Source organism: Equus quagga, chromosome 1, assembly GCF_021613505.1.
Source record: "Equus quagga isolate Etosha38 chromosome 1, UCLA_HA_Equagga_1.0, whole genome shotgun sequence".
NCBI classification, from domain to species: domain Eukaryota; kingdom Metazoa; phylum Chordata; class Mammalia; order Perissodactyla; family Equidae; genus Equus; species Equus quagga.
In genome coordinates, this window is record NC_060267.1 from 152,254,627 (window position 1) to 152,277,743 (window position 23,117).

Consider the following 23,117-nt stretch of genomic DNA (forward strand, 5'->3'; position numbering starts at 1 on the left):
CAACTGAGGGTGATTTTTGTCCCCCAGGAGACATCGGTATTGGTGGCGACCTTTTCAATTGTCAGAGCTGTGGGGTGGGTGCTATTGGTAGCTAGTGGGTAGAGGCCAGGGATGCCACTACACAGCTTACAATGCACAGGACAGGCCCACTCCCCAAAGAATTATCCAACCAAAATGTCAATAATGCCAAGGTTTTGAAACCCTGATGTCAGTGCTACTATGTAACTATTTACAACCTTAACTCTTTAGAACCCAGTTGTTAACTCAGAAGCAGCCACAGAATCTCTCAGATTCCAAAACAGGCAGCTCAAAGTTCAGGCAGAAAATGGCATATACTTTGTCACAAGAAGGCCTTCAAGAAATGACCTGGAGCCAACTGCCAAAGGCACGTTCATCTGTTGAGGCAGGTAAGCCAATCAGAAGCCCCAAGGGGGATGCTGTGGCTGACTAGAGAGGAAAAAGGAGGAGGCATGACAGCTGGCAGGAGTTGAAAAGATAGTGAACAGCCTGCTACTGTGAGGAAAGGAGAAAAGAGAAGAAACATATGCTCTTAGCAGCAGCCTTGGCTGAGCCAAGCCCTGGAAGAAGCCCTCATGGGGATGAGGGCAGCTCCTGGGAGTGTGGAGAGACTGAGATGGTGGCCGGGAGACGGAGGAGGACACCACGTCAGGGCCCTGGGATAAAGGGCAGGCCACCAACAGCACCTGCTATATCGCATATTATTGAACTTCTCCAATGATTGCTTTTTTTTAAAAAAAAAAAGGACCTGAAACTGTCATTGACAAAGACAGTGAATATGGAAAAGTTGGAGAGGATTTGTCTTGTGACTTTTTCTGCATAAACTGCAAAACAACCAAGTGAGGTCAATAGGCTTAGCTACTACGAACAGGAACAGGAGACAGGAAGCTGACCTGAGTATTTTTGCTTTATTCAATCTAATAAACATTTTATTTATATAAAAGACAAACGATGCATAGAATGAAAATTAGTGCTTGAGACATTTGATATAAAAAGAGTATATAGCATTCACATTCCTATTTTAATACATGAGTACTGTGGAAGTGTTCCATAAAAGAATAAAACTTTCCCTTTATGTATAGTAGTAAAAAAAAGTCAGTATTTTTAGGAACTACAGAATGTTATTCCTTGGTCTTTTTCTTGAATAAGAAAAAACAAAAACAAAACAAGCCACAGTATCATCTGACACAACATTCCAGTTTATACTGATGATGACCCATGAGTGATAAAGCTCTTTTGAATCTTGGAAGATCCCATTAATGGACCAGTATTCTAGAAATTCACCACTAGAGGTCAATGAGCAACAGCTATTGGGATGGCATCAACGAGCCCTAAGGTGCACAGAATTTCTGGGCCCTTCCATGGTATTGCAGCCAAAATGTCCTTAAGTCCCTCAGCCCACTCCCACTGAGCAGGGCGCCTCAAAGTTACACCCAATCCTAAACGTCAGCATGTCTGCTTAACCCCAATGAGATGAGGCCTTCCAAAATCCAAACACAGCTGATCTGCTCACTGCCAGTCCCTCTCTAATATTCCTATTTGGCTGAAAATAAGTAGCTTCCAAAACATTTTTTAAAAAGAGATTATTTGCAGCATTAACACTTGTTTGTGGATTAACAAGTTTCCTATGGAGTATTAAAGCTCATTCTTTGTTTTTGTCCATGTGGACACAGATTTCCTAATTGCAAATGGGATTTGTGTCCCACATTCAAGTCCTCACTAGCAAATTCTGCAACGGCTGGGAAGGCTGGTATGATGGAGAGACCAGTAACCGTTATGAAAGCTTCTTGGAGTAAAGGGCTCCCTTCCCCAGTGCAGAGGAGAAAGCTCTTAATATACAAGCAAAAGAGACTTGAGTTAACTGGGACCATTTAGAGGAGGTCCCTTACAGGCCAAATTCAAATCTTAACGGGTAGAGGGAGGGAATCAAAATCATATGTAGCCAGAGAATGACTGATTGAATGCACATTTCTTACAAGGGACCCTGGTTAGGGGTATGTGGAATTCCCAGACTGGGCTGGAGGTGGGCAGAAAATGCAAATGTTTACAGTGAGAAGTGAAGCAGCTTTGTCAAAGTGTCCACACCTTCATTTTGTGAATGATGCAGACCGGGGAGAAGTGGAAACCATCTGCTATCTATTCTCACTTGGGGATCCAGATTTTTTTTTGCAAAACCTCCAAATATTTAAAAAGTGGCTCAATTTTGTGAAATGCTGTGCTGGCCAAGCAAAATACATGTTCAGAGTGCCCGAGGAAACAGTCCTGACCGTGGCAGTGTTGTGCAGCTCAAATCCTTTCCACCAGGCCAAAATATACTTGAGCGCTCAGGAGCCCAGAAGGATAGAACCTACTGGTGTTTGCATAGAAAGCTAGAGACTCAAACCAAACATGAGGAAAAATTAAACACCATGAACCCCAGAAGGGAAATTTGCTCCCTTTTAGGAAAAGAAGAAGGGCTGGGAGTGGAGAACAGTAACATAGATGTGGGGAGAAATTCTTTTTTAAAAAAAGGACAATCTCTTATTAGTAGAAGGTGTGGCAATTTCATGGGTGGGGAAGTTTGTCCTTCTGATTTTTCTGCAGCCTGTGAAGGTAAAAAATGAGGCTCAAAACTTTTAAGCTATTAGAGATAGGACGGAGTTTCTGAGCTAGCTGAGGAAGATGGGTCACAAACCAATGATGAGGCTTGAAGCTCAAGAGAAAAGTCCAGGAGAAACAATGGCACACAGGAACCCCAGGATCTGGTCCCCAGACAGTGCGACCATAATTAGCTCCGTGGCCAGAAGAGGATCCACGTGCATGGAATTATCATTTTGCAAAACTGAGTGCAAGGGGACCATAGCAGGCTCTGAGGCACGGAGCCTCCCTCCCAATGCTAAGTCCTCCGTCGTGTAGTCAGAGAACCATCACACGGGTGATTGTCAAGCGCTAATGCCAGCATGGATCCCTTCCCTCTGCGCTTGGCTCTGGAGCTCTCCAATCAAACCAACTTCCTGGGAATATTTGATCTTTCTCTTTGTCTCTTTCCAGAGTATGGCTGTATATATAGATATAGACATATATAGATATATATAAAACATAGCTATTCCATATTTATATACAAGCATTAATAAAGTGCAAATGTTATTGGCTATTGTAAAAATCAATCTCATTTCCTGAGGAAGTGCTAACACAGCTTATCCTATGACAACGTCAAAGGCATAGAATGCTTCATGTCACCCACTCCCTGCTGCTGCTATTTCTGCTCAGCCCCACAGCTTACAGGGAGGGGAGTGACCCCCTGGTTTTCCAGGAAGCATCGTTCAGGGGCAGCTTCCTGCTGCCTCTGTACTTTGGCAACAGGGGCAGCCTCTTTGGACTTGGCCCGGCCTGCCCCGGAAGAGCTATTTGGTAGTGTTCAGCGAGCCGTCTTCGGGAATCTTCTCCTCGGAGCAGCTCCTCCCCGAGAGTCTGTCCATGTGCTCCAGCTCGCTGAAGCGTTCCGCCACGCACTGGGCCGTGAGACGGGCCTCCGGGTCGTGGTCCCAGCATTCGGTCAGAGTCTCACACACCATCTGGATGCCCTGCACGGGGAGAGAAGGCCATAGGGACTCTGAGTTGGTGGGTTGGTGGGCTCTACGAAGGGCAAAGTAGCCTGCTGACCTAGTTCCCGCAGTGCAGGCCAGGTGCGAAAGAGGCTGTGCACTGACTGTGTTCTGACCGGGTGCTCCCTGTATGAGGCCCGCCAGTTGCATGTGGAAAGCAGGGGCTGAGCAGGTGGCTGTGCATGTCCTGGAAACCAGCTGTACCTATTTGCTCTGGTGCCATTTGATCACAGTAAGTCGTGAAATGGAGAGACAGCACAAGGACCCTCCAGTAGGCTTCTGGGGCACAGTAGCATTCCCAATACCTGAAAATTCCCATGAAGTGGCCCCTAACACCGTTTCACACCTTTCTTTTCTTTTTTTCTTTAGAGCAGTTCTAGGCTTTATTATTTAGGGAAGTTTTAGGTTAATAGCAAAATTGAGCGGAAAGTACAGAGGGTTTCCATAGCCCTCTCCCCCCACACGCAACCTCCCCCACCATCAACATCTTGCATCTGTGTGGGACATTTGTTAAAATCAGTGAACCAGCATTGACACAGTATTATCAACCAAAGTCTACAGTTCACATAAGGGCACACACTATGGGTTTGGACAAATGTATAATGACATGGATCCACCATTATAGTATCCCACAGAAGAAGCTCACTGCCCTAAACCATTCTCTGCGCTCCACCAGTCACCCCTCCTTCCTTGCCTCCTGAGCCTCTGACAACCAACCACAGATCTTTTTACTGTCTCTGTGGTTTTGCCTTTTCCAGAGTGTCCTATAGTTGGAATCATATACACATTATTATTTAAACAGGGCTGAATACCCCAGGCAGAGTGAAATCCAGGCATTAGTCTGATTTCACTTTGTAAAGTCCACATGTTTTGGGGAGTAATTCAGTAGCAGCCTCCAACAGTTGCCAAAGATGCCCTCTGTTTCTCCCCTCTCCTCTCCAGCAACAGCAGACTGGGCCCTATGAAACAGCTGTCTTTGTAGGTCAGAAGTGCTTAACTAGACCGTTTCAGAGGGTTCACCCTAGGCCCACAAAGGCCCCATTCGAAAGGCCCATCAGGAGATGCTGCCCAGTATGGTGGCAGGGGTCTTCTCTCACAGCCTTAATTTTTATTTTCCATTGCAAATATTTTTGTTATCATCTCAAGCCCCTTTTGGAAATAAAGCAGGCAGGGCTTAAATAGAAAGTCCAATAGGCGGTAACAGAGTGTGCTCCTGCTCATTAGAGGCTCCACATCATCACTGGGGATCCCTCACACCAGCGGCCCAGGTGGGATGGATAAAGTCCAATGCATCTCCAGAGCCGGCACTTGCCCTGTCCACCATCTCACACCAACAACTTTCCCAACACACCTAGGAGCCTCTGCCTCCGTTCCCGCCCTGAGACTGAGTTTATGATGTTGAATTAATTGCATAATTCACCTAATTGACGGTATTGATTGATGGTCCTGTTAAGAGTGGGGTGTTATTGTTGGTACACAAGTAACATTTATTTTATTCTGGCACTGTAATTACAGGCAGTAAATTAAATTAAATATTAAGCATTAACTTGAAATCAATAGGGCAACAAATCTCATTAAGAGAAAAAATGTATTATGCAAATTCTTTTCAGAATTTTATCATCATGAATAATGGCTTCATTACAAGAATGCTACAATGGAGGCGGCAACAGAGTTTGAAAGAAATAACACTAGTGCTTCTGATTTCAGAGTTGACGCAAAACAGTCTTGCATTTTCAGAGTCAACAAGGCTTTGCCCGAAACCCTGGGGAAGCGCCGAACTACGGCAGCCTGGTTCATGCTCTGCCCCGACTTCGTCAGGGTCTGTCTGCTGATGTGGCTGCAGGCCAGGACTGGCACAGACTGGGCTTCCTGCTCCATCTGTCTTCCCGATTGCGCCTGATTTGTTGTTTCTGTTTCTTATCTGAATTTGCCTTGCCCTTAGGAAAACCTCGGACTTAGCCCCAGCCTTCACTGGATAAGGGAATTCACCCAAAGGAGGCAATGAAAGGTTCTACTCAGCAGAAAGAACAGTTTGGCCAGTGAGATAGGGGTACCCCGTTCCCTCTCATTCTTCATTCCAGATCTTTCCTGGGCATCTCAGATAGACCTCTCCCTCTCATAAACTATCACTTTCTTCTTTTCCTCTGACCATCGCCTGCAAAAAAATGCCCCCAAACAAAGAATTTGGACAGGTTTCCCTCTAAGTCCAGAACCACTGCCCTGCTCTGGATGGCCTTAGCTATCATTTCTTGAAAAGAAAAAATAAGAAGCCATTAGGATGTTCTCAAAAGACAGATTTCCTGTTTGGCCACTTGCATGTTTCTATTCCTCTTTGCTTTCTTTCATTTCAGAGTGGGGAGCTAGGCTCCTCTCTCCCAGCTCTGTGTGCACAGCCTGCAAAGGCCTGTACGTGACCCTGAGCACATGGCAGTCGCCTCTCAGTCCAGCTGGCTGACAAACTCTGCTTATTTCTCACTCTGCTAACTATTTCCTTCCAGAGCTGAAGATTCCCAGAAGAAAACATTTGGAACCAGAAGGGAAGAAAACATAAACTCCCTATGTAAAGGCTTGAGAGCGAGTGGCCGAGGCTACAAACAGAATTTTAACCCCGAACCAAAGGGCTTGGATAGTGTGACAAATGCCTTTCAAATGATTATTTGCAAGCCCTCTTTGAACGCTGTATCTACCTACTTGTTGGAACTTACCATAACAGGGTCACCCCACTTCACTGGAATCTTCTTTATAAACAAAACCTAACAGCATCAGATTGAAGCCCAAGATTCCAGAATTGTCTCCTACCTAAGAGGTTACCTCAGAAGAATCTTATTCACCCCTCAAAAGAGTCACTCCTTACCTGGTGGTTGAGCCAGGAGCTGGGAATTTCTGGTCGTCCTCGATCTCTCAAGACATTGTCCTTCATGCTTTCGACACAGGGATGCTCCCGCACCTTGGAACCAAATGGAGGCTCATAATCTTTCACTTCTGTTAAGAAAGCAGGCAAACACAAGGCCATTGAGAAGGGTGTGTACAGCCGGGACAAATACACACGTTGAGATGTCTGGCTGGGCAGCATGAGGCACTGAGAGTCAAGATATATCTGTGATTACTCTAAGAGCAATTTTTAATAACAGTGGATTAAAGTAAAGGAAAGAGTGGTTGTGGAAGGAGCTTGAGAAGCATCAACAAATGATTGTCGACTGCTTATTATACTCAAGGTGTTGTGCTAACAGCTGGGGACACAGTGGAGAACAAGACCAACAAGGTCACCGAGCTCACATTTTAACACAGGCATTCTCAATGGGGTGACATTGCCCCAAGGGGGCAAAATCAGTTCTTGGGAAGTGGAAAAATCTTACATATTACAATGGTCTGTGGCCCTACAAAGGTCCACAGTACATAAACAGACTTAACATGTGGTGTTAAAATTTCATGAGGGAATTCGGCCATAAAAAGGATTCAAATTTTGACACATACTGCAACATGGATGAATCTTGAAAACATTCTGGTAGAAATAAACCAGAAACCAAAGGACAAATGTTGTATGATTCCACTTATATGAGGTTCCTAGAATAGGCTAATTCTAGACATAAAGACAGAAAGTAGAGTAGTGGTTTCCAAGGGCCTGGGGGAGGAGAGATGGACAGTTATTATTTAATGGGTACAGAGTTTCAGGTCGAGCAGATAAAAAATTTCTGGAAATGGATAACAGTGATGGTTGAACAACATTGTGAATGTACTTAATGCTAGTTTAAAAATGATTAAAATGGGGAATTTTATGTTATGCATGTTTTACCACAAGGAAAAAAATTTAGGAGGAGTGGGGATTAAGAAAAAAATGTCTAAAAGCCTCCTTTCGAAAGCCATGATGAAAAAAGAGTTGAGAAATACTGTTTTAGTCGGATGACAGAAGAGACAGATTAGCAATAACATCAACAAACAAGATTTTAAAAGATAATGTTTCTTCAACGATACATGCTATGTATGGTGCTCCCTTCACTAGGCCTTCAGGTTTCAACTAAGGTCAATTTCTTTACAGAAACTTTCGTGAACATCCTCTAAGTTGTTCTCAGATGGGCTGAGCAAAGCTCTATTTAGCATGTATCACATTTTAATATAATCGCCTGTTTATCTGTCTCATCTAACTAGACTGTGAGCACTGGAGGGCAGGTTGAGAGCCCTCTTCTCATTCTTGTATTCCTACCACCCAGGACAGGGCCTCCCATACAATAGGCTCTCAACAAATGCTTTGTTGAGTAACAAATGAATGAATGAATCTTAGATCCTGTCCAAAGTGGCAGCACATAAACTCTGGGTGAATATGAAAATAACACACTAATTTAAATGGGCAGACCGATGTACACATCAGTGCCACACAGGACAATTTAAAAGACAGAAAACACTCCCAGTGCTAAAATACGTCTGAGCTGAAAGGGGAGAGTAGGTTGGATTCAACATTTTTCTCTAGAGTAGTAGAACCTTTGACTTTTAGTCTTAAAATCATCTTGTTTAATGAGTAAGACTTTCAATAATCTGCCCTTCCAGGCTAAGAACTATAAAAGCTTTCAAGGCAAAATGTCATTTTGAGAAGGGATGGCTTGTTCTCGTTAATTTATTTTTTCCCCCTTTCCCAGAACCCTACTTGCATATTTATCTTCTTCAGCCTTGCCCAAATAGAAGAGCTAGTGGGATATTTTTCTTTTTCCATAGTTTGAGATATAGGGAAATTTGGGAGGAAGGCCCCCCATCATATCGAGACAAGCACACACCATCCTTCTGTGTGTTCACATTTGCCTTCAAGGGCCCACAGCACTTAATCCGTACTGCTCTTGGAGAGAGATCTGAATTTTGATTTGCATAATATCCTTCTTTTTGTTTTCTGCTGTTCTCTTATCTTCTACCAGACAGTAAATTTCTAAGGCCCAAGGCAGAGGCTGTGTTTTGTGTCTTGCAGTTCCCTCCTCGGTGCCTAAAATTGTGCCTTACACATAGTAGGCATTCGATAATTATGAGCTGGGTTGAATTCAAGAAAAAGCAGAGCACTGAGAAGCAGAGCTGGTTCCCAGTAAGGGTTTACTCTGACCTAATTCTCCTCTTCTATAAAATAAAGGGGCTGAATTGAATGACCTCCATGTTGCCCTTAACAGTTACCTTGAAATCCAATCTAGTCAAATAATGGGACGCCCTCTTAGTGCCATGCCTGGAGATATGAATACTTATAATACAATGTAATAGATAGGATTTGTATATGATATAAATTGCTCCTTAGATAATGTATCAGTCCACTGACTCTCCATTTCCAACTGTTGTGGTGGCTGTAGCAGACGTGGTTGGCACCCTGCCTAGATGCCCCTTAGCAAGCCAGGAGCACAGACCCCAGCTCCGCAGGTGTTGAGTCCTAAGGGCTCATACCTTCACCCTTCTCTGGAGGATTGTCCTTGGCTGATGGGAGCTACCTGGCTTGGAGATTTCTGGAACATGACAGCCTCACCTCCAGGGGCAGCCTGTAGCTAAAGACAAATTAATGTGGGAGTTTTCACAGTCTAACCCTCTTGCCTCTGGGGGTGATAACTTTGGTGCAATTCACACTCCAGAGTTCCCTGTGCGATCAGGCTGAGGCTAGACATCTCCCAAAACTGCTGGTTTGCTGACCTCTTTCCCCTTCCTGTTTCTCTTACTCGCTTCTCCTGAGACCTTGTCCTTAATAAATCACTGTGCAGTGGCTGGCCCTGTGGCTGAGTTTGTGTGCTCTGCTTCAGCAGCCCAGGGTTACCAGTTCAGATCCTGGGTGCAGACCTACACACCACTCATCAAGCCATGCTGTGGCAGCATCCCACATAGAAGAGCTAGAATGACCTACAACTAGGATATGCAACTACGGGGAGGGAAAAAAAAAAGAGGAAGATTAGTAACAGATGTTAGTGCGAGGCCAATCTTCCTCACCAAAACTGCATAAAAAAAGAAAAAAAAATTGCTGTCATTAAAAAAAAAATAAATCACTCTGCAAAAATCTGTGTGTTGGATCCTATTTCTAGTAAAGCTGGCCTAAGACAGCTGCCAAAGAAGTGCTTTCTCCTTTCTCCCAGGTCTATGTCTCAGGTAAATGACGCCATTTGACCATGGTCACAAAGTCACCCTGAGGAAGCCTTGATGTGGCCTCTTCTCAAGAAACCGAAAGTACCAACCCATCAACAATTCCTGTAGCACAGCGAATGCAATGCTCACGAGGGGGAGGGGTGAGCACAATTGGGGGAGGAAGATGCCAGGATCAGAGTCAACCCCAGGTGTCAATCTCATGGCTGAGATTCCTTGAGATCAAAGGAAATGTCTTTACAGTTGACGTGATAACCCAGGGCCAATTTATTTGGTTTCCAGTCCTAATCTTCAGAGTCACATAAACCACAGTGTTTACTTTTCTAAGTTCTGCATGGACCAAAGCAGGTTTCTGTGGGGTATGGGGAGAGGATGGCACTGGGCATCAGGTGTGGGAATGTATTCCACTTAATGAAAAAGTAATGGATGTTCCTGTGGAAAAGAAGACAAATGCAACAGTTCTTTCCCAAAGTAAAGAGAATTTCAACCGGATTACTTCCTACTTTTCTTAAAACCTTGAGAAGTTGTGAGAGTCCGTATTATTCCCAGGGGAGACGAAGACTTCTTCCTCTCTTTGCCTTGTGGGAGAGTGTGTGGGGAAGGGGGTCAAAGAGAGCCTGAAAGGAGCTAGAGAGGGGATTGACTCCCTGAGCCGGACTAGAAGAGTATGAATCCATGAGCCTCCTGCCTCCTTCTGAGTTTAGAACAGACAAGTCTGGGCTGATCATTGAACTGGCATGCTCCAGTCCCTTCAGGCTAAAGTAGTCTTTCGTGTATGCATATTTTAAGCTGACCTTTCTTCAACTCCTGGGAAAAGTCACATTTATTTAATATATATTTTCCAAAATAGCTAAGTTTGCTTTTTGTCTTATATGTATTTTTACAATTGCTCTTTCTTTGCTCTTCTCCCTCACTTTGAACACTCTGCTCCTACCCATTTTTTTTTTTTTATCATGCCCTGTAATGTGTATAAAGGTGACCTAATGCTTGGCAGTGTGTGTCCATTTGTCTCAGTCACCAGCTTTGATATTTGATCGTGGCAATCAGGAAACCCACCCTCAGGCAGCGATGCCTTCTTGTCCCTTTTGTGGCTAAGGCAATGCCATTCTAGGAGCTTCCATTAGGACACGGAGGATGACCACTGACACACATTATACTGCAGGCCCTTCCTTCCTGGCGGCCATTTCTTAACTGCTCCTCAGTTCTTCTCAGAGTCTCTCAGAATACCATGGATGCTTAGGTTGACTCAGCTGAAGGGGATGGCCACAGACACCTGGATGGAAGCCTGAACCCTGGGCGAGGAGGTAAAAGGGCAGAAACCACTGCCAGCCAAGTGGACGCTGATAGTCCTTCCAAGGATGGAACCTCATGCACTGAAACCCAGACAGTACTGCAGAATCGAGCAGAGCCGGTGACGAGCAAAAAGTTGGTGGCTGGGACCTTTGCAACTCCAGCTTCCTTCCCCTGGTTTCAGGCATCTAGAGGCTGGGATGCTTAATCTACCTGGGCAAAATCGCTGGGTTCAAACTGCCTATCTTTTATCGTTATCTATTTATTTTTCATGTTGGTGCTTAAAATACTTTTACTTTAGGAAATGCATGCAATTAAACTATAAAATTACTAAATAAATGGATACAGAGAAAAGCAAATCTCTCCCCAACTCCTAACCCTAGTTCCTTTCACAAAAGTGGCTTAAGTTGAATAATTCAGTGGGATTTAAAGTGACTTAAATTTTTCCCTTGTTTATAAATGAGCACTTCTCAATCTATTTTTTATAAAAGACCTGTGGTTTTGCCCCAAATTCATTGGGGACTGAGGCTTTGGTAAAAGACTATATAAATGAATTACAAGAAAAATGAATCCCACTTCGGGGTCATGGCAACATCAAATGATGACTAAAGGTACTAAACACCTACTCTCAGTTTCTGTCCTCATCATATTGCAAATGTGAAACCGCCAGTTGGAGGACCAGCATGTTTCACAGCGCACACGTGGAGCAGCACTGCTTTCAATGTTTTGCAAGGAATATGAGCTGCATCTTGACAGAGGAAAGTAAGGAAGGTATTAAACATATTCTAAGGGTTTCAAATTAGTCAGACAGAGACTACCGAAGAAGAGCCTTCAAAGACAGAATCCAACACCTCACTTTACAGTTGAGAAAACTGATGCCAAAGAGTGCACTGGATTCCGGGAAGCGCCTTCAGAACTGCCTACTGTCTTACTGTCACTCTGATGAAATGGCTTTGCCTTTTTCGGAAGCTTTCATGCTTTCTTTTCTCTACCAAGCATTTCAGTGAGTTCTTTCTCTTCCAACTAGCATAAGCACAGCTGGGGCAGCCCCAAGTGGGAACACGTCTGTCACAAATGTGACAAATGTGTCTTTCCCTGTCTTGGCTAGGCTGTCCTGACCGTATGACCCTGAGACAGGGAACCTTATGGGACCTGTTGCACGACTATGGTTTCTAAACAAGCCATGCAAAAAAACACCAATTACAAAGGGCAGCACTCTCCTTAGCTACTATCAAACCCAAACACTTGTCCATTCTGAGTTTTTGGAAGTAGGGGGACTGGTGGGGGCGGAGGTGGGGAAAAACGAGACTGTCACATTTTACACCACAGGCATCAGACCAGGGCATGGCTGGCAAGAGAATGAATGCACTATTTTCTAGAGTTCCTCTTTACACATTTAATCAAATGGCACCCAGGCTCAGGCCTCCCTTCCGTGAAGAACTGCAGAGAAATCAAGTTCAGGGGTGAGTGGGGTTAGCTCAGAGAGTGCTCTACCTGGCTAACCTATAATAAGAACGATCTGTAAAAGAAATTTGGAAATGCCTCTAAGAAAAAAGGGCAAAGAGTTTAGAGAATAAGACTGAGTTTAGCACTTACAAAAAAGTGCTAGCAATATGCACCCTAAAGAGGAGTATTATTAACTGTGTTTGCCCTGGTGTCATCATAAACTAGATATGAGGACTTGCAAAAGAGATGTCAACACTTTGTGCCTCAGCTCTATGTCCACAAAATAAGAAAAATCACATGTGCCCTCTACTATTACTCAGGATTCTCCTGTAGGACTGCTGGCCACACAGCCCTCTGCACTCTCCCTTTCCATGCACGCTGGCCCAGCTCCAAGTGGGGCAGGCTGGGCATCTGGGGGGGAGGGCCTCTCCACCCTTGCCTCCGGAGCAGCCCTCAACCAGACAGATGAGAGTTGGAAGATAAGCACTCCACTTTCCTCGTGCATCAGAAGGTGGATGCTGAGGTGCGTGTGTGACGCTGCATCCAGGGCCCCCAGCAGGATTATGCTCCAGTCATCCAAGGGCTGACCCGCTTGATAACACACCACTTCCTGGCTTCCTTCCCTTTCCTGACTCAATTTTCTGTTCTCTGACTGGCATTTCCTGAGATTTCTCCCCAAAGAAACTACTTACACTCAAATTCTTGTTCCAGGGTCTGGGACACCCAGCCCAAAGCAGAAGCCCACGCAGCAGAATTATTTACTCACACCAAGTCCCTCTCTCACCCTCGGACTGCTTCCCATGCCAGGGGTCTGGAGGCTGAACACCTCAGGACCTCCCTGCGTGCCTCAGACATCTCCCCTAAGCAACTTCTTTATTTCACAGCTCGAGAACAACCTGCTGTCCATTCCAGCACCCCTCTCCCTGTTGTCCCCACAATATATTTAGTGATGAAGCCGCCCCCAGCTCCTGGGCCTTGCAGCTTCTTTCCATTTCTCTCAGAAGGCTCTCGGAAGGGACTATGCTTGCATCTCCCTTCCCAGGTCAGCAACACTCAGAGGGCAAGTCTCTGGGACAGCAGCAGTGTTCCTCTGAACGTCAGCATCTGGTACACAGCTGTTGTTTGGATTGTAACAGGCAGCAAAGCTGTTGACGGTTTTCCCTGAAGCCGTACTCCTGAGTTTTCAACTATCCGCCTTCCGAATTATCCTCCCCTGAAACACAGGAAAACGAAGCGCTTCCATCCTAGCCTCTCTTCAGTGCTTCTCTCTCACCCTTCTTTTTCTATTTCTCTCCCTTTCTTTTCTTTTTGACTCATTTGTACTTTCTGTCTGTCTCACAGACGGCAGCCAGCTGACAACACACTCAGGAGCCATTCTTGGGCTTGTGTTTCTCCTCTTGTTAAATCCTTGCTCGGCGGGCTGCTGTGCGTCAGCTTATATTCAAAGGCCTAAATGGCTAGGGGTTTGGAAGTCGTCTGCTTGTGGGCCCATTTTGGCTGGGGATGACGTGAGTATTGTGCCTGCTGTGCTCGCCAAAGGGAGCCTGAAAGGGACCAGCCTGGCCTGCGTCGGCCTCCCACACACCACACAAACATTTGCATGGACACCAAACAAGCCAAAAGCCCCACAGAGGGTTCTTTGTAAAAGAGAACCAGCCTCCGAGTTTGTCCTTGCTGAATGGAGATTTCATGACTTTTCCCTTTCTTCATAAAACAGGAACACACCAATCACCTCCTTCTATCTTGTTCTTCTTCAAACAACTCCGAGAGACCTGTTTTGTTGACTTTTCTCTTTATTCTTTCAGATGACTCAAGTGTCTGAAATAATACCCTCTGTCATTTTCTATGCCCTAACTTCAAGTTATTTTCTTTCTAAAATCGCCATATCTACCTCCTTCCCTCCATGTTGTATAATGTATCTATTTGTTCATTACCCGTCTTTCTAGAGTATTCGGTCTTCATTAGACTCCCTGTCCCTGAGGACAGAGACTTTTTTTCACTGCTGTATCCTTAGCATTTTGAATAATGCCTGCCACTCCATAGGTACTCAATAAATACTTATTGAGTGAATGAGTGAATGAATGAACGAATGTATCTTCAGAAAAATAAGGAAAAGGAAGTTATCTCAGACTTTAAGGCACTGAGTTTATGAACATGCCACAGAATTTCACAGCCTTTGGATTCTGTTAACAGAGATTTACCTGGAGGAGACAGGAAAATCAATCAGTGGAAACCTTCAGAAGTGAGGCCATCACTGACTGCTCTTCAAGTGTGCGATGGTACTTCCTGAAAGGCTTCGAGTCAAAGGCCAGGATGCACAAAGTAGTACTGACCACTCCATCCATAATAATAATGATGCGTGTGGCTGCCATTTATTAAACATGTTCTCCATTGCTCAGGCCAGCACTGGACTAGGAAGGTTAGGGTCTGTGGGCTAGTGTCAGACAACAGGGCTTTGATTCCTGTCTCCACAACTTTCCCATCTCCTGAAGCCTCAGTTTTCTCATCTGTGAAATGGGGTTAATAATACTACAATAGTTTAAAGGGTGCTTAGTAGATCAAATGCGCTGACCCATGAGGCAAGTGCTCAAGTAAGGGTAGCTATTATTCCTTGGTTGCTTTCCTCATCTGGACCAAACCTACTTCTACCAGAAAGTCTTTCCCTTTTGACCACTCTGTTCAATTATGACAACCCATCCCTTGAGCTCTGAGGTGGAATTTTGTACTAACAGAGCTGTACCAGGTGGCTAGAAGGGTGCTATTATCATGTTGGCATTTTTTCACCTGATCAGAGTGAGGCTTCTCCAGGTAATGCTGTATCTTTCTTGGGTTTCCCTGTGCTGTTCTGCTCAGAGGAGAGGCTGGCTGATAAGGAAGTAACTGAAGAGGACACTTCTGAGTCTTACCGACCCTTCGAGAGCTGACCTAACTCTCAGTCCTGATCCTTTGGTTGCATTCCCTTTAGCCGATGTCGGCATTCAGTCCCTTGTGCCCCCTGCCTTACCTTCCTGCAGCGCCAATCACAACTCCACCGCATTTGCCTGTGTAATAGTCTATTTCAGTGTTCTAGTCCCAGGAAATGGCGTGAGACAAAGCCTAGGGATGAGACCTACAGGAGGTTCCGAACAATGAATGCAGAATGAGAGCACTGGTTGGAGACGAGCCTAGAGAGGCAAGCAAGGGCCGGGCTTAGCTTCCATGTGGAGAGTCTGGTCTCAACCTTAAGAACAGAATGGAGTCACTCACAGGCAGGAAAGCTGGGATTTCACATTCTCCCCCAAGACTGCCCCTGCCTCATTCCATCAGATGTTCTGCTTCTCAGAATAAACTGAATGGAATGTTAGTTGACCTATGTTGTGAAATAAAATGTTGATCTACAATTCATCGTACTAAGGTAAGCATATTCCACATTTCCTTTTTAAAGTGAGACTGTCAATGAAGAACAGTATTTACATATGTTGTATTTCAAGTGGCAGAAAAGTTTAAGCTTAAGAAAAGCCCTTTTACGTCCTGCCTTGTTTCTTAGACCTTATACATTAAAGCCTAATGTCAACTAGAGGGAATTATTATCTATTTTATTTGTAAGGCAAGAAATGTGTCTGTGTATACAAATTTTTGAAAAGTAAAGGAGAAAAAATAAATGTCTGTTTCATCAGTAAACTACATGCTTCTTGAGAGCAAGCCCTTTCTATGTGTGTTTCTACAACAGCTAGGAGGGACCACATCTACCTTCAGGTTTTATGTACCTTTCTTTAAGTATAAAAGAAAAATCTGAAATTAAGACTAGGCTAAAAATCTGTCTTGAAGGTTTCCAAAACCTTTTCTTTTTTTCCAAAAGGAAAAACAATCAATGCTTTCTAAAAAAGGTAAAAGAAATGGCTTAATATGTGAGTTCACTTCACTTAATCGAGTAAAGGGCTTTCTGTTGGACCGAAGCAAGGACAGATAAATAAAACTGGCTTCTGCAGCCGAAGCGGAGATGGGAGAAACAGGGCTGTGGGCTTAGGATCAAACAAAATGAGAACCAGGATGGCCTCTTTCCGGTTCCCCAAAAGCCGTCTGTTCTTATCCTAAAGGTTATGAAAGGTTTCTTGAGACTAGCTGAACAAATGAGATCCTGTTCCTTCCTTGGGAAAACTTGTTTATACTGTATCTGTTTTTAGACCTCGTAAAAGTTGGTGAACTCAGTTCTTTGCCGTTAGCCCAAATTCTTCCACACTCAGCAAATATCAACAGGAAAGGGCTTCAGTCTTTGATAACAATGAGAGCAGGGAGCACACACAGGGCCTTAAGAAACCCACTGCACAGACGGAGGGCAAGACAAAGACACAACCTCCATCTCAAGCTGATAGAACAATGAGTTTGAAAGGACAGAAAAGATACCCAAATCTGGGTAAATTTATCCTGGCAATGACAACCGCATCATCTCTTACACAGCTTAGACTGGTCTCAGGATTCATTTGGGAAGTGTCAAAGCTTTTAAGCAGAAAATCATTCTCAGTGGCTGAAACTTTGGTTAAACCAATTTCACTGTGGAAGGAAAAACCAAGTTACTTTTGGAAATGCCGCAGGGGAAGAAATCTTAGGCAGGAAACCAGAAAACCATAGCATCAGCCAGATAGAAAGTGCTATCCCCATGCAGGGACCCAGGACATAGGTGAAGGTACAGCAAGGTTTGCAATGGGAGGCGATGACCTGGTGTCATCCTGGAGAGTCAGCTAAGATAGTTTTAAACGGGAGGAAGAATCAGAGCTAGCAAGAGCGCCAACCAAATCCAGCAAAATGTTGGGGAGTTTTGCCCAGCGGTCAAAGCTGTGGCAATCTGAGCAACAAAATAAATACTGATGATATCGGATACCCATAGAATAAAATAAATATCCACAACTCCATACTGAGATAAATACATAATTAAATGAATAAATAAGAGGAGGTGGTGAGAGAAAGGGCAGATCTCCCTTACAGTAGAATATTTATTAGTAAATGTAGAGGGAGAAGAAAGGAAATCACTTGTTAGGCAAACATTACAGTAATGATTGTTGCCAGCAAGAAGTACTGATGGATCCTAAAATTGGCAGGTAAAATTATAATGAGAAACAGGTGTAGTATCCTTACTAAACAGGTGTTTAGTATTTTTAGAAACAGGCCAAAGTACTTTCCCACAAGATATATATTAATTACAAGTGGACAAAAACAGTATCTTTACAGGGGAGAAATCTGGCAAAAACTTAACTAAATGATCAAATTGAAGATCACCAATAATTGGGCACACTGACATCTTGTGACCCCGAAATGAGGCACTGAGAAGGACACAACATCATGTCTGTGGTATTCTTGCCCAAAATGCACAATCTCAACCTAATGAGGAGAAAACATCAGAGAAACCCAAAGTGAGAGACTGTCTAAAAAATAACTAAATTCTTCACAAGTGTCAAGGTCATGAAAGACAAAGACAGCCTGAGGAACTGGCACAAGTTGAAGGAGACTAAGGAGGCATGGATGTTAGACGGAAGTAGGATCCGGGATTGGCTCCTGTTCAGAAAAGGACATTTCTGGGGACTTGGAAATTCGAGTAAGTTCTATAGACTAGTTATGAGTATTGTACCAATGTTAATTTCCTGTTTTCAAAAGCTGAATTATGATTTAGGTAAGATGTTCGTGCAAGGGGAAGCCAGGTAAAGAGCGTATGCAAACGTTGTACTATTTTTGCAACAATTCGGTAAGTCTCAAATTATTACAAAACAAAGAGTTAAAAACAAAATTGGAGTTAGCTTGGCTTGATTCAGCAGCTAGTCAGGACCAGGATGGCATGCATTAATTTCCAATGTAAGAGCTAAGACTCTGATGAAAACTACTGCAAGGAGAGTCAGAAAAGGACAAAGGCATGTAGACCTCAGCCATTCTCATGTCCAGGAAGATCAGGGGACAATACTCTCTAAAACAATGACACCCTCCCTGTACCCATGAAGAATACTGCACTCCTCAATAAACTCTCTTCACTAGATTTTTTAAAACCTAAACAAATGCATCAAACCATTCTGCTTGTTTTGCCCAATACAAGGAAAGTCAGGTCTATAAAAGTAATTTTGAGTCAAATTCATCTCCTACACAATTCTCAAAAATCTTAAAATACAAAAAGAAACAAAAATCAGATACTTTTCTGAATAATATTATCCATTTGATAAGTAGAAATAATTCTTATAAATATTAGCAGTGTTCGTCTCTTGCAAGATATTTAAATATTTGTGAAGAGAGGTGTCAAGAGAAAAGTAATTATATTTCAAGAAAGGAGATAAAATGATTTATGCTCCAAACACAGCTTTCAGCTTAAAAACCTAGGCTTTTTTAGCACAGTTCCAAATCATTCTGGAATGGCTGTGCACTACCAGATCTCAACTACCTCTCACTGTGGGGTTAACTCTTTTGTAATCCTGGAATCACCCTTGAAGCAACTAACATGACATCATTCAAAGGAGCATCCACCACTGCACCATGATGGTGGTCCATACGTACCTCCCACTGCGTTACAGCGAGATGTCATTTCCCAGAGCACCAGAGCCATGGAGTAGACATCTGTCTGCTTGAAGGACTCAACATTCTCCAAATTCATCCTGGACTCCAGGACTTCTGGGGCCATGTATCTTGCAGTTCCCACCTAAAGCAAAAACAGCCCATCATTTAATTCCAGCTGCATTTTTATTTTCAAAATATAGCTGACGTTTGTCCCCTACATGAACAGATGATCTTTAAAAAGCACAATGACCTTCGAAGTAATGAGACTGGCACAGAAAGGCAGAGCTTACATAATTATTTTCAAAAATACGTGTTTTCTCCCTGAAAACCCTGTAAAGAATACGAACAAAGCATGCCAAAATAAGGAAATGCCAACCCCCAGATCTATCTCATCTAGTCCCATGATATATATGTCATCATATCATACAATAACATCCTTGCAGATAACCTAGGAGACAACATCTGTGATACTTTAGATGTTTATTTTTGCTTTTGCAAATTAAATATTTTTCATTCCTGAAACTCCAAGATTTATGGTGAAACTAATAATACTAATTATCATCATTAGTTTTGGTCACTTAAGGACCATCTTAATCTTCTTTGTTTACCCCATGGCACATTCTAGTGTGCCAAGGGTGTAGTATAGTTTCATAAAAATCTGTACTAAAAATTGTATGAAAGTATTTCCAAAGTAAAACGACAAATCTGAATCATTTTATAATTTAAGGGCATGCTATATAATTTTATTTTGACAATGACTGATAATATGAAAACATTGGGATCCAGAGAAAAAAAGAAAAAATACTTCTAGCCAAGAAATCAATTAAATATTTGAAATTACAGCATGTATAGCTTGACTAAATAACAACAAAATTCTATTTTCCCAAGGATCTAAGGAAGGTTAAGTGAGTTGATATTACCATCCCAAGGAATGTTCCTTATTGGCATGTATGAGAAGAAAATTTTCTTTTTAATAGGTCATTGCATGACTCATTACCCTGGCACATGAATCCGCAGTGTTTCAACATGTTTACCTCAACACTACATGGGCAGCCACGGACCCAGAGGGCTGACTGAGCTGTGATTAAATGCTTCAGAAGCACGTCTCTCCACCTGGTTAGAGGAAATAACGGTGCTCTCAAGACACCACCCTAATCCACAGTCAAGCTTCCAGTGTGTGAAAACATGGGCCCCACTGTTCATAAAAGATATCTTGGAAATTTCTAGTCACTTTCCAATAGCTCCTTAGCCAAAAAAGTTTCTATTTCAATCAGTGAGATGCTTCAAAAGTAGAACTGTTCATTCATGCAGTCTGTTACTCGCTCAACAAATACTTATTGGTCACCTGCATTGTTCAAGGCATTGTGCCAGATGTGATCAAATGGGCATGGATTTGGACATCAAGGAGACTGTCTTCTAGAACAGTAAAAGGAAACCAATATGACTACCAATAGCACAGTAGAAAGGGCTAAGTACAACCATTAAGAGAGGAAAAAACGGAGATAAGTACTAACAGTGCTTGAAGCAAAGAAAAATAATTTGCAAATCGCAGAGAAATGAAGATTGAGTCAACGAAAAAAATATCTATCTTGAATTGGGGAGGTTTTGAAGAAACAAGAGGAGAAATGCTGTTCATTAGCAAAGGCACCCTGACTGGAGAGAGTGGGGCATGCCCAGGATAAACTCCCTACTTTGGCTAGATTCCCTCGACAAGGGTCCAGAGTGTAGGGCTGTTTGAGACAAGAGGCATGCGATATGGATCAAGAGGTAGGGAGGGACCAGGAAGAGGTAAGGGGGATCCAGGTCTAACCTACCTGCCCACTGTTGGCCAGGTCATCCACAGACAGGGTCGGGTCCAAACGCAGGGAAAGCCCAAAGTCACACAGGCAGCAGGTCAGGTCATTCTTCACGAGGATGTTGGAGCTCTTGAGGTCCCTGTGCACAATGGGCATCTTGGGCCTCCCGCACAGGGTGTGGTCACTGTGCAGGTGAGCAATGCCCCGGGCTAGGGAGCTGCCTAGCTTGCGCAGGTCCTCCCAGCTGATGACATGCCGTGTAAGGTATTCCTGTAGGTTGCCCTTGGCATGGAAAGCGGTGATCAGCCAATATTGCTTTCCCAGTTCTGTCTTTCGCTCCTCAGCTGTCAGGAACTGGAGTATGTTCTCATGCTTCAGGTTGATGTCTGAAAAAATGTCCTTCTCTGTCTTCCAGGAGGCGTACTCCTCATAAGGAAAGATCTTGACTGCCACGGTCTCGAACTGCTCTGAAGTGTTCTGCTTCAGCTTGGCCTTGTAGACCTCAGCAAAGCGACCTTTCCCCACCAGGGTGTCCAGCTCAATGGGCAGCAGCTCTGTGTTGTGGTTGATATTGTTGGCACACGTAGAGCTGATGTCGGAGCGGTCGTCTTCCAGAATGATGGCAAGGTGCTCGCTGAACTCCATGAGCTTCCGTGGCTTGCTGGTCTCCCAGGACGGGCTCAGCTTCTGCTGCCGGTGAACGCGGTAGCAGTAGAAGGTGATGATGACCGCAATGGCGATTCCCAGCGGTGGCAGGAGGCTGACGCCTGTCACTTGGAATATGACTAACAACAAGTCAGGGTTGTTGGTGGCATATTCTGATGTGGAAACAAAACAAGGGAGAAGAGTTGGGATGAGTAGGCATGCACCCTGAGGAAATGGGTCCACACCTCAGGCATCTGTAAGTTTTAACATCAACACAGCTTTTGTGGATAATATGTTGTGAGTGTTTATTCCAGGGATGGTTGCTAGTTTGCACTTGTCCAGTTTTCCCTACCTCTGGCCATCCATTCAACTTCCCCTACTCTTCCCTCAAACTTCAGCTTAAATGTTGCTCCCTAAAGGAAATCCGGGAAAACTTGGAAAAATGTTTTACATTATATATTCTCATAGTACTCTACATTTTTCCTATGGAACAAGTTAGCACAATGAAAATTATATAACTATGACTCCACTTACTGGTTTCATATCTGTCTTTCTCTACTTACCCCACCCCCAGTAGACTGAGAACTCCACGCTGGCAGGGACCATGTCTTTCTTCTTCACTGCTCTAAACACTACCTAGCACACATCAGATCCTCAATTAGTCTTGAATAAATGGACAACTAAGCTCAAGGCATTGCAGGAGGCTTGGGAATACAGAAGGTATGACAACTCTTGCCTCCAAAAAGCTCGCACGTATGGTATCCGGTAAAAACAGAACTGCCACAGTTCCGCCATGGTCTTTGCTCTTTTCTAAACTCCAACTTGTCATGTCCTGATCAACATCCAGGCTACCATTAAACATCAGCTCTGTGCCTCTCAGCGGTGGGGAGACGAGTCTGTGGAAACGTTGGAAGTTATTTACCTTATATCCACCCAATACTCCTCTTTTCAGTGTGCATGTGATTTGGAGTTATATAAAACAAGAATACTTGCTGGCAACAATGGAAATGTTACGACAAAGGTGAGAGAAGTTAAAGACAGAAATGCAGCTAGTTTTCTGATGTGGACCATTAAAGTAGGCCCCGTGGGTTAATGAAGGAGTGTCCTTAGCACCAGCTATCTAAGTGCAATGTCTTGTATGTCAAACTTTGATTCATGTGCTGGCCTTGACTGGCTCTGATTAAATAGTTTTCCTCTTGGGAAGCAGGACATGGATGGAAACATTCAGTGGGTGGGAGACAATGAAAGGTAGTTATAATTCAGTGAGAGCTTTATTGCTAGGCTGCCCCCATTGGGAAGAACGCTAGGCCTCATGCTGGGATACTAGATTCATTCATTAAACATAGCACTGCTGAGTGCTACTATGGGTATGGCACTGCCCTCAAAAGGTTATAGCCCAGTAGAGGTGTTAGGTCCTATATACAAATGCCTAGTAATATACGGCAGTCTGGGATGGGAGGTAAATCTGTGCTGCAATCTATGTGTTGGTGGAGTATGGAAAAGCTTAAAGAAACAGAGAACACACAGTGGCAAGGACTGCCTTTCAGTTGGTCAACGAAGGATGGCAAAAAGTCAATGATGGATAGAAGAAATGTTATGTTAAGAAGTAAGAATACAAGATCTGTCGGAGGAAGAGCAATTCTCCCAAAGTGATAACTCTGCACAAGGGAATAGAAAGGAAAAGTTTGGGTAGGTGGTATGGAAGCAGACACGTCAGAGAAGGGATCTGTAATCATTC

At 43.8% G+C, this 23,117-nt stretch overlaps 1 protein-coding gene across 1 annotated transcript; it reads right to left on the reverse strand.

Annotated features, from left to right (window-relative positions):
- Positions 1–912: 912 nt before the first annotated feature.
- Positions 913–21,985, reverse strand: TGFBR2 (transforming growth factor beta receptor 2). The gene is made up of 5 exons (XM_046640015.1): positions 21,943–21,985; positions 20,753–21,624; positions 18,939–19,080; positions 6,457–6,584; positions 913–3,581 (listed from the first exon to the last, which is right to left on the reverse strand). The coding sequence occupies exons 1-5, from the start codon at positions 21,983–21,985 to the stop codon at positions 3,402–3,404; spliced, it is 1,365 nt and encodes a 454-aa protein (XP_046495971.1). The 3' UTR covers positions 913–3,401.
- Positions 21,986–23,117: the final 1,132 nt, after the last annotated feature.

What these genes read in the sequence shown, in the direction of transcription:
- TGFBR2 (XM_046640015.1), bottom strand. Translation starts at nt 21,985, where the DNA reads ATGGTCCCTGCCAGCGTGGAGTTCTCAGTCTACTGGGGGTGGG. An exon ending in CTCAGTCTACTGGGGGTGGG is followed by an intron (nt 21,625 to 21,942) that starts GTAAGTAGAGAA and finishes CAGATGCCTGAG; the next exon opens with GTGTGGACCCATTTCCTCAG. An exon ending in GCTCCTGGCTCAACCACCAG is followed by an intron (nt 3,582 to 6,456) that starts GTAAGGAGTGAC and finishes CTCCCCGTGCAG; the next exon opens with GGCATCCAGATGGTGTGTGA.